The following is a 12,080-nucleotide window of genomic DNA, read 5'->3' as shown; positions in this document are numbered from 1 at the left end:
AAGCCCGTAACGTCACCTATTCCTTTTCTCCAGGGATGCTGCCTGACCCGCTAGCTTACTCCAGCTTCTTGAGTCTTGCTTCTGTGCAAACCAGCATCTGCAGTTCCTTCCTACATATGTTATTTTGCCATTTTTCATACATCTGCTTTAAATTTATAAATAAAGTTATTGTTAATTGGCCATTGTGCATTGCATTTTGCTGATACTTGCTGATTATGTTTGTTACTGGCTGAGATGGATGACTGCTGATATTGTGTTGCAGTGTTTAAAGACCTACACAGGCCACAAAAATGAGAAGTACTGCATATTTGCCAACTTCTCTGTTACCGGTGGGAAGGTAAGATCAACTTTTTGCCTTTGTTTGCAGGTCTGTGGTTACGTTTTGTTCTTCTTAGCACAGCTTTTATTTCAGGGCTCTCGTGTTCCAGTTCCTTATAATTTAATGTTGATTGCAGCACTCAGTGGGACAGTACTCCAGCTTCAGCCAGCGTTATTACAGTGCTGAAGAACTCTTCATTCTGCCGTTATGTAATTGTAATAAATTGTCGACCGAGCCCATGTTAACTGTTTCTGTGCCCAACGACTATTCCTGACTTCGTGATTATTTCAAGCACGTTGTTTTATCTTGACGATAACTCAGCGGGACAGGCAACATCTCTGGAGAGAAGGAATGGGTGACGTTTCGTGTGATGACTGATGTCTGAAGAAGGGTCCTGGCCTGAAACGCCACCCATTCCTTCTCTGTAGTTCCCTTCCTCTCCTGAAACCTTTGGCTGTCTGCTGGAGTCTTCGTTTTTATTTCTAAAAGACTGCTGATGAACTGGGTTAGTGAGCTGAGGAACCAAGCCTGGCAATGCACTTGGATCTGGCACCATCAGTTACGAACAAGGATAAGTCTGTCAATGGGTTTGGACGTTCACTGTGGAACATGGCAGCATAGGGGGGTTTGAGAGCAGTCGTAGTTTAACTTGCTGTCCTTGGTTGTTGTTCCTGGACCACCCTGTTGAAGCAACGACCAAGAAAACATACCAATGACCAGTCGCACCCCGGCCACTCCCTCTTCTCCCCTCTCCCATCAGACAAAAGGTACAGACGTGTGAAAACGCACACCTCCAGATTCACGGACAGTTTCTTCCCAACTGTTATCAGGCAACTGAATCATCCTACCACAACCAGAGAGCAGTGCTGAACTACTATCTACCTCTTTGATGACCCTCGGACTATCCTTGATCGGACTTTGCTGGCTTTACCTTGCACTAAATGTTATTCCCTTATCATGTATCTACACACTGTAAATGGCTCGATTGTAATCATGTGTTGTCTTTCTGCTTACTGATTAGTATGCAACAAAAGATTTTCGCTGTACCTCGGTGCACGTGACAATAAACTAAACTGTAACTGAACTGAGTGCCTCTACTACCTTAGGAGGCTTAGGAAGTTCGGCATGTCCCCAACAATTCTCACCAACATCTACAGATACGCCGTAGAAAGCATTTTATCGGGGTGCATCACAGCTTGGTTTGGAAACAGCTCCATCCAAGATCGCAAGAAATTGCAGCAAATTGTGGACGCAGCCCAGACCATCACACAAACCAACCTCCCTTCCATTGACTCCATTTTATACTTCATGCTACCTTGGCAAGGCCAGCAGCACAATCAAGGACAAGTCGCACCCTGGCCACTTTCTCTTCTCCCCTCTCCCTTCGGGCAAAAGATATAGAAGTGTGAAAACACACACTTCCAGATTCAGGGACAGTTTCTTCCCAGCTGTTATCAGAGCAGTCCTGAACTACTATCTACCTCGTTGGTGGCCCTCAGACTATCTTTGTTCGGACTTAACTGGCTTTACCTTGCACTAAACGTTATCCCCTTATCATGTATGTACACTGTGAATGGCTCGATGGTAATCATGTATTGTCTTTCCGCTGACTGGATAACACGGAACAAAGCTTTTCACTGTACCTCGGTGCACGTGACAATAAACTAAACTGGATAACAATGTGCAGATTGGTAATGGGTCTGGGCCTTCCCGTCAGTTTGAGTTTACAAGTTTCCAAGAGGTCATGGTCTTTATTTTTAGTTTTAATCTTATTCATAAAAGGGAATTGTGACTTAAATCAATGAGGAAGTCTGAATTCTTTAGTGGGCAAGTGGTGAGAATGCCAAACCTCCAGCTCATAGTGTTTGCAATGAATAACAAATGCATTTAAGGGGAAACAAGATTTCGACAAGGAATGAAATAAAATGAATGAAATCGAATGGGAGATGGCATAAACACATGCAGACCTGTTTCGTGGCACGGTGGCGCAGTGGTAGAGCTGCTGCCTTACAGCGCCAGAGACCCGGGTTCGATCCTGACTACGGGTGCCGTCTGTACAGAGTTTGTACGTTCTCCAGTCAACCGCGTGGGGTTTCTCCGAGATCTCCGGTTTCCTCCCACACTCCAAAGACGTACAGGTTTGTAGGTTAATTGGCTTGGTGCAAATGTAAATTGTCCCCAGAGTGTGGAGGATAACCTCAGTGTGAGGGAAAGCTGGTCGGCGCCGACTCGGTGGGCCGAAGGGCCTGTTTTCAAGCTGCATCTCTAAACCAAAAAAAGAGTGAGTGGTTTGTTCCCAAGCCATCTCAGCCTGTAATTTTTTCCCTATTATTTGATGAGTAATTTTTTTCTTTCTATTTGAAGTGGATCGTTTCAGGATCTGAAGACAATTTTGTTTATATCTGGAATCTTCAGACAAAGGAGATCGTGCAGAAGTTACAGGGGCATACAGGTGAGCAACTGGGAACCCATGTCTGGGAGGGCTGTTTGTGTGTGGATGTCTCAACGTGAACACTCCCCTCATTCGGTGAAATGGTCAGAAATGCAGGCACGGTCTTTATTTACTGTGAGAGGGTGTGTGCGATATTTTCAGATTTGCACTACTTTCAAGTCAAGTTTATTTGTCACATGCACATACACGATGTGCAGTGAAATGAAAGTGGCAATGCCTGCGGATTGTGCAAAAAAAAAGAATTACAGTTACAGCATATAAATAAAAGTTAATACAGAAAAGACAAAATTTAGTCCCTGGAGTTATAAAAGTTAACAGTCCTGATGGCCTGTGGGAAGAAACTCCGTCTCATCCTCTCCGTTTTCACAGTGTGACAGCGGAGGCGCTTGCCTGACCGTAGCAGCTGGAACAGTCTGTTATGTGATGAAATGTTTTTGAGGCAACCTTTGCATATCTGTTTAATGCCATTCCTCCTTGATCTGCACCACATCAAATCATTATCATTGAATACCAAAGAGATCACTTGCACCAAACAATAGAAGTCTAGTCCATGAATGAAATTCTCAAAGGTAACCTTAATCTCAACTCATTTAAGTCAACTGGGCTCATGTTCTTCTAAATTCTGCACATTCTCACTGAATCTCAGTCTCCGTAACCAAATACAGTGCTCTTTATGGGGTCGAACTAGGGGTGGCGGCTGCACTGTAAGTTTCCCCCCATTCTATCCCAGTCCCTTAAGATGAAAAATCACTTTCCATTTGCTCTTGTAAATGAATGAATACTTTGTCACATGTGGCAAGTCACAGTGAAATGTTTTGTTTTGCATTCCCAAGGTATGCAAAGAGTTGCTGACAAAGTTGCAAAGTATCCCACACCGGGTCCTTCTTTGTTCTCTCTTCACCCCCCCCCCCCCCCCCCAACCACCTCTCGGTGGTCCCCCACACTGACTAGATTGCTTGTTTACTCATTTTTAGTGATTTAAAATATATATATTTTGTCCTCGTTCTCAGTTCCCCATGTATTGTCTTTCCACAGGCTGTGCTATGTAGGCAATCCTCTCAGTGCACGCTCCCCATACTCCACCCCATCCCACCCAAACAAACATTGGGCTTGTCTGCTATAATTTCTCTCGCTGTTTTAATCTGTTGATACCACATTGTCACCTTATGCTCACAATTTGCTGCCCTCTGTGGTTCTGAGTAAATTTAAGTCACCTGGGCTCTGTTTATGAATTGCTGGGACCTCGCTGAAACTTGCCGAATTGTGATGGGCCTGGAAAGAGTGGATGTGGAGAGTATGTTTCCACCAGTGGGAGAATCTAGGGCCTCAAGCGTCAGAATAAAAGGACGTTCCTTTAGGAAGGAGATGAATAGGAATTTGTTTAGCCGGAGGGTGGTGAATCTGTGCAATTCATTGCCGCAGAAGGTTATGGAGGCCAAGTCAGTGGATATTTTTAAGGCAGAGATAGATGCTTGATTGATGCAGGTGTCCGAGGTTATGGGGAGAAGGAAGGAGAATGGGGTTGAGAGGGGAAGATGGATCAGCCTTAATTGAATGACGGAGTAGACTTGATGGGCTGAATGGCCTAATTCTGCTCGTATTACTTATGAACATGAAATCAGTTGGTTAAAGGAATAAAGACGAGGTTTGGAATTGAACTTTTGAGGATGTGTCACCAGTCACCTTCGTAGAAGTGGGGAAGGGAAGTGGTCTCGCACTGAAGGGAACAGGCAGTGTCAGAGTAGGGCTTGTGCTGGAGGTGTGCCCAGCGTAATACTGATGTGGAATTTTAAAACGTGTGTTTTGTTCATTGCTTTTCTGGTCGGCTTTGCCACAGAATTGCTGCATATTTTTTAAATTTCTACTTTACCCGGAGTGCTCTTGGGACTACCAAGTGATGTTATAACAGTGACCTAAATGAAGACTTCCCCTTGAGCTACACTAAGTGTTGTGGAGGTTTTGTGTACATTATATCTATCATTGGTGCATTCTAGAGTCTTTCGGTCACAGCACAGAAACTGACCATTTGCCAACAACCACCTATTTGCACTAATTCCATTTAATTCTTCCCACGTTGCCATCAACTCCCCCCCCCCCCCCCCCCCCCAGATTCAACCACTTACCTGTACTTTGGGTTATTTACATTACCCAGCTCAGACTTTGTAGATAGCAATGGAGGTCGGGATTTGGCTCCAGCCACTATTTGGCAGTAAGGCAGCAGTTCCTGAATTTCCTTGTGCTAATTCTGGCTCTGTCTCATGTTCTGGACATTGATAGCTCCTTCATTTTAGAACATAATGTCCTCAACCCAAAGTCCCTAAACACCCTGCTCTGATTTGAGATTAGCATCATTTTAATGAGTGTGTAGTTGTATGCCTGCTCTTTTTCCCCACCCCCTCTGTTCCCATCTGGCCAGCATCCCTCTCTCTGCTGGTTCCACAGTGCACTTTCTATATCAGAGTCTTTTAGATTTAGATTTAGAGATACCGCGCGGAAACAGGCCCTTCGGCCCACTGAGTCCGCGCCGCCCAGCGATCCCCGCACATTAACACTATCCTACACACACTAGGGACAATTTTTACATTTACCCAGTCAATTAACCTACATACCTGTACGTCTTTGGAGCGTGGGAGGAAACCGAATATCTCGGAGAAAACCCACGCAGGTCACGGGGAGAACGCACAAACTCCGTACAGTCGGCGCCTGTAGTCAGGATCGAACCTGAGTCTCCGGCGCTGCATTCACTGTAAGGCAGCAACTCTACCACTGTGCCGCCCGTGTCTGCAGCCCTTTGTTGCCTCCTCTATCTGCCAGCCTCTGTCGCTTCCCCCGCCCGACTCTGGCAGCTGCCCATCAACCCCTCTTCTGGAACCAACTATCATATGCCAGCTCCCGCCTCAATCGTTTCCCCCTCCCCCCCCCCCCCCCCCTCTCTTTATACTGCCGATCTCCCCATTACACTCAAACCTGATGTAGAGTCTCATAAATGCACAAGTTGTAGGAGCAGAATTAGTCCATTCGGCCCATCAAATCTACTCTGCCATTCAATCATGACTGATCTATCTTTTCCTCTCAACACTATTCTCCTGCCTTCTCCCCATAACTCCTGACACCCTTAACTAATCAGGAACCAATCAATCTCCACCTTAAAAATATCCATTGACTTGGCCTCCACCGACCGCCAAGATGAATTCCACGGATTCACCACCCACTGACAAAATAAATTCCTCCTCCTCTTCTTTCTAAAGGTATGTCCTATTCTGAGGCTGTGCCCTCTGGTCCTAGACTCTCCCACTAGTGGAAACATCCTCTCCACATCCACTCTCCAGGCCTTTCACTATTTGTTAAGTTTCAATGTTCCCCCTCATCCTTCTAAACTCTAGTGAGTAAAGGCCCAGTGCTGTCAAACACTCAACATATGTGAACCCAAACGTCTCAACCTGAAACATTGACCATCTCTTTACCTGACCTCCTGAATTTCTCCACGACCTGCTGTTTGATCCTCCGTTGTAGGTCCAGTCTGTTTTGACTAACGTCTCTTTAAATTCACCAGTGCCTATTCTTTGAGGAATCATTTCTTCTCTACCACCATCTCCTCCCCCTACCCACCGTCCGTCCCACTTCTGGGTTGTGCTTCACTGTATCCTCCTCTGTTGCAGACGTTGTGATCTCCACGGCCTGTCACCCAACAGAGAACATCATCGCGTCAGCGGCGCTGGAGAACGACAAGACGATCAAATTGTGGAGAAGTGACTGTTAGAGAGCGGCATTACCACCGAGAGAACTGTGCCCTGTCCCAGCCTGCCTGCCTGCCTGCCTGCCTGGACACAGAGACAGGCCCCTGGGTAGTCCTGACGTCTGAGACTGTGCAGTCCCTGCTCAAACTGGTGACGCAGCATTACAGACCCTGCGGGAGCGTCGGAACAAATCCCATTTTTACTGCGGATTCATAACACTTAGCGAGTTATTGTATGCTTAAAACACACCCGCCTGTGTGCAGAAACGCACTCTCACAAACTCCCCCGACTAAAGTTTTTTTTTTTGTGACCAAATCACTTGTGACTTTATCCCCTGTCCGTTTCTTGTGAAAATTCTCTTTTAATTAGTGGGTTTAGTTGGTAGTGGAATGTTTTTAAAAAAAATATAAACTTGCTGTTGACGGTTGGCTGTGTTTTAAAGTTAGCCACTCAACTCTTTTTATTTGTCTTTAGAATTCCTCCTCTTGTGTATCTCTTGGTATTGGATTTGTCTGCCATCGCCCTTTCCTCTCGCCCTCCTCGATTCCCTGCCTCTACCTCAAGTGCTGCTATGGCCACGACCCTGAACTAACATACCACTTATGATGAGCAGTCATCGTCTCTGGCCAAGGGACCTTGGGGAGTCCTGCCTGCCACAGGAGTCTGGATTGGCCTTCCCTTCTCCCAGGGAACCATCCAGAAAGATTCAGGTTGGCAATTGTGCCCTTCTGGCTTCCTTCTAGCAGAATGCTCACGATGGTATTTAGCTAACACAGCGTTATAGGCAGTGCTGCCAGCTTTACTGGGCATGGCCGGGGGGGGGGGGGGGGGTGGGGGCTATTTTAGGATTTGTGCTATATGATGGTCTGCACTGGGATTCCTAACTCCCCTCGCCCGTAGGCTTTGAGAGGAACAGCTCTGGCGAGATTGTGTGCTGGTATCATCTCCCCCCCCCCCGACATAGTATTGATGATCATCTGTAGTGCTGTGTGTTGCAGGTAGCTGGGGGGAGCAGAGTTATAAGTTCCTCACACTTCCAGTTCACTGCAATTTCAAAGGAGTGCCGAAGGTGATTGTTCCTTGTAACTTTTGTCGTACTCATGGTTCTCTCCCTTCACGTGCCTCCCTTATGCGAGCTGCCGTGAGGTAGAAGTAGGCTTTACTTGGGCCAATGAACATTGAACAAGGGATTGGATGTGATAGGTCTGTTCTGAATTTCGTTTCTGAAGTATGGGGGGATAATAGTGATTCTACCTCCATTGCACAGACCCAAATTGAGAGAAAGCATTCTTATAAGCGAGCACTCCTGAACGTTTGCTTGAATGTTTTGCTTTGCAGGTCTGTGGATGGTTTTGGGGGAGGGTGGTGTGTGTGATTGCGCTTCACATTGTGGGGCCGTGTGAGACAGCACGCACCAGGTTCACCCCACCTGCTCTGCTTTATAGCAGGTGAGGCTCACCTGTGGTCTTAATGCCACTTGGCAAGGGAGGGGGGGAGGGGGGGGGGGTTAAAATCAGCCAGGGTCCCTGCTCCTGAGCAGATCCTTCAACCTCCAACGCAAATCGCTATTGGGAATCAGCTGAAGCTACAGACCGGGATTGGGACTTGGATCTTCCTCGACTGAGCTCCTTGAATAAAGCAATATGGCAGAACCATGGCTGAAATGTTGCTGGGTCCTGCTAACTGCTGGAAACGGAGGGGAGCTTCAAGCAAGGCGATGTCGGGAGTGATGTGGAAGATGGAAGAGTTGTACGGAAATTGGAGCTGAAATTATCTCCCCCTCCCTCTCTCCCCCCTCCCTCCCTCCCCTCCCAGGTTTTCCTCTGACCTCCAGCCGACAGGGTTTCCTGGTCATGGTTTGTACAGGGCCTCATGATTTTGTGGAGCCAGTATCTTTTAATATTTTAGTTTGAATTGACGACAGTACTATGTAATAAGTAGGCACTGTGGAAATCTTTCCATTACCTGTGAATAGTGTTACAGTAGTGATGATCTTGCCTGGAATGCTGGAGTTGAGTCCTTCCAGCTCTGAGGTTTTGGTGTAATTTCCCCTTGATTTCCTGTTAATACAAGAGGTTTGAACATAAAACTCGCTTCTGTATTATTTTAACCGGTTATCAATGAAACAGCAACTGGGATCAGATTTTGAGCTGTGATTGTTTTTTTTTTAGTTTAGAGATACAGCGCGGAAACAGGCCCTTCGGCCCACTGGGTCCGTGCCGACCAGCGATCCCCGCATATTAACACTATCCTACACCCACTAGGGACAATTTTTACATTTACCAAGCCAATTAACCTACATACCTGTACGTATTTGGAGTGTGGGAGGAAAACGAAGATCTCGGAGAAAACCCACGCAGGTCACGGGGAGAACGAGCAAACTCTGTACAGACAGCACCCGTAGTCAGGATCGAACCCGGGTCTCCGGCGCTGCATTCGCTGTAAGGCGGCAACTCTACCGCTGTGCCGCCGTGATCTACCCTTCACCCACCCTTGCATAATGGCCACATTGATTCCAATAGTTCAGGTTGGCTGCACAGGTATTTCTGTCTAGGTGCGATACTGGTGCATGCAAGTCCCATTGTGATGCTGCTTAATGGATTGGTCTCGAGTCTAAAAATGAACTGATCAAAGGGCCTCACTAGTGAGTGTTGCTGCCCCTCTGTATACTGGGGATTTGAATAAGTGCAGGGCTATCTCTGTAGCATAGGTGAAAAGTATTGAGGTGTACCGGTGTGGTATGGTACTGATAAGTCCCACCTGATGGGCCCTACCTGTCTGCTGGAGACCGGGGACATGCGCCGCTCCAAGAGGCCGAGCATGTGGACCACACACAGTCTACAGCGGTGGAGCAGAGGTGGAGGGCACCGACAGCTACACCTGCCCAGGCCGACCCTGCAACGCTGCCAGGACAACAGACCTTCATGGTCAGGGCAGGATCCCTGCACTTACAACAACTGGGACCTGAAAATGGCACCAAACACCTGACTCTTTACTATCAGTGCACGACTGCTATACAGTTGTACTGAATCTGAAATGCTTATCTAATATTATCTTAAGTACTTCTGTATAGTGATACTTTTACTGCATTGTACACAAAAATGAATTTCACAATACCTCATTACATACCATACCATACCAGACGTTATTTACCACATGTACACTAGGTGCAGTGAAATTCATTATTGTATACTGTTCAGTACAAATATCACTACACAAACACTTGGATACAGATTACGCACGCAACTCAGATACAGTACAACTATAGCAGTAGTACACTGAGAGAGCAGAGTCGCCAGTTTGACATAATTTTCAAGTGCCAGTTGGTGTGAGTTGCTTGAAACTAATCTCACCTGCTTGCACATGATCCATATCCCTCCATACCCTCTAAATCTGATTCCATTAAATCTTGGTCAGTTCATACTTGACTCCCAGGTTGTCCTGGTGTGATGGCAATGGGGTCATTGCCCATTGGATGTAATTAGTTCAACTCTGTTCAAATGTTTCATGAGCTGGTATTTGTGGTCCAGATCTGCCTGGACACTGTTAGTCCAACATAATATCTTGGACTAACTGAATTTGGAACAGAATTTAATATTCAGTTGACTGACAAGAGTTTAAGAAGGCCGAACTTTGTACAATATTTTGGGGAACTTAACAGTTTGGTCTGATATAATTGGTTTCCAACACCTACATTTTCTTTGAGTTCAGTGATGGGCAACCATCAACTGGACAGTGCCCTGGGCTAATATCTACCTCATTGGAGACCTCTCCATCTTTAATCGGACTCTACTGGACTTTATCTTGCACTAAATGCTATTCCCTTTATCCTATATCTGTACAATGTGGACGGTTGGATTGTAATCATGTAGTCTTTCGGCTGACTGGATAGTACCCAACAACAAGCTTTTCACTGTACCTCGGTACACGTGAGAATGAACTGAACTCAGTTGTGTTCGGCACAGACACAGTGGGCCGAAGGGCCTGTTCCTGCACTTTACTTTTCTAAAGTTCGTACAAGTTTTGTGGAGCAGCTGAGAATAACTCAGCACCCAGTTCTGCAAAAACTCCGCCGTTGATATCGCTGGGCGTTGAAGGAGTAGGTGAAGCAGTTTCAGTCGCGTTTCTCTTTCCTCCTATCCATGCTGAGGGAACCAGCGATGGTACCTCCCCCAGCTGGATCCTCCTTCTCCCCGGGGTTATGACTGGATAGCAAGCAACAACAAAAAACCTTTCACTCTACCTCAGTACACGTGACAGTAAACTAAACTAAAAAAGAATATTCCCTCAGGCGTCCTTTCCTTCCCCGAATGAATTTAGGGAACCCTGACCCCGTATCTCCTGAAATCTATCATTCCTGCCCAACTATCTGGCCGTTTCCTTTCCCGAGCCGATATCACAAGTTCTGGGTGTGTAGGAAGATAACTGCAGATGCTGGTACAAATCGAAGGTATCACAAAATGCTGGAGTAACCCAGCGGGTCAGGTAGCATCTCTGGAGGGAAGGGATGCGTGACGTTTCGGGTCGAGACCCTTCTTCAGACTCAAGTTCTAGGATTTATCCCCCTCCCACCCAAGTCGTACCAGTTTCCAAGTCGTGTTGTCGAGTCTCATTGTCTGTACTCGTTCTCACCCAGCAAACAATGGCCTGTTTCCTTTATCGTCGTTACTTTTTTTGCATATCTTTCATCCATTTGTTCCCCATCTCTTTACATCACCCTCTATATCTCTTGTTTCCCCTGACTCAGCCTGAAGAAGGGTCTTGCCCCGAAACGTCTTCTATTCCATTTCTCCATAGATGCTGCCTGACCCGCTGAGTTACTCCAGCTTTTTGTGTCCATCTGCAGAATTAGGCCATTCAGCCCTTCGAGCCAGCACCGCCATTCAATGCGATCATGGCTGATCACTCTCAATCAGTACCCCGTTCCTGCCTTCTCCCCATACCCCCTCACTCCGCTATCCTTAAGAGCTCTATCCAGCTCTCTCTTGAAAGCATCCAACGAACTGGCCTCCACTGCCTTCTGAGGCAGAGAATTCCACACCTTCACCACTCTCTGACTGAAAAAGTTCTTCCTCATCTCCGTTCTAAATGGCCTACCCCTTATTCTTAAACTGTGGCCTCTTGTTCTGGACTCCCCAACATTGGGAACATGTTTCCTGCCTCTAATGTGTCCAATCCCTTAATTTTCTTATATGTTTCAATAAGATCCCCCCTCATCCTTCTAAATTCCAGTGTATACAAGAATTCATGGCTGATCTTTCCCTCTCAACCCCATTCTCCTGCCTTCGTCCCTGGCACCCATACCAATCAAGAATCTTGTCAATTCATACCTTAAAACCATCCATTGACTTGGCCTCCACAGCCACATGTGGCAATGAATTCAATAGACAATAGGTGCAGGAGGAGGCCATTCGGCCCTTCGAGCCAGCACCACCATTCAATGTGATCATGGCTGATCATTCTCAATCAGTACCCCGTTCCTGCCTTCTCCCCATATCCCCTGACTCCGCTATCCTTACGAGCTCTATCTAGCTCTCTTGAATGCATTCAGAGAATTGGCCTCCACTGCCTT

The 12,080-nt window shown here is 46.6% G+C and overlaps 1 protein-coding gene across 1 annotated transcript in view; it reads left to right on the top strand.

The window, feature by feature from the left end:
- The window catches only part of wdr5 (WD repeat domain 5), a 40,187-nt gene extending 31,604 nt beyond the window's left edge, over positions 1-8,583 (top strand). The window contains exons 12-14 of the mRNA XM_078426029.1: positions 263-337; positions 2,684-2,771; positions 6,431-8,583. Of these exons, the coding sequence (XP_078282155.1) occupies positions 263-337; positions 2,684-2,771; positions 6,431-6,531 (264 nt within the window). The 3' untranslated portion in view covers positions 6,532-8,583. The remainder of the gene's footprint in view (positions 1-262; positions 338-2,683; positions 2,772-6,430) is intronic.
- Positions 8,584-12,080: the final 3,497 nt, after the last annotated feature.

The sequence above is a fragment of the Rhinoraja longicauda genome, chromosome 31 (assembly GCF_053455715.1).
Source record: "Rhinoraja longicauda isolate Sanriku21f chromosome 31, sRhiLon1.1, whole genome shotgun sequence".
Taxonomy (NCBI): Eukaryota; Metazoa; Chordata; class Chondrichthyes; order Rajiformes; family Arhynchobatidae; genus Rhinoraja; species Rhinoraja longicauda.
This window is presented reverse-complemented; position numbering and strand designations above follow the sequence as displayed.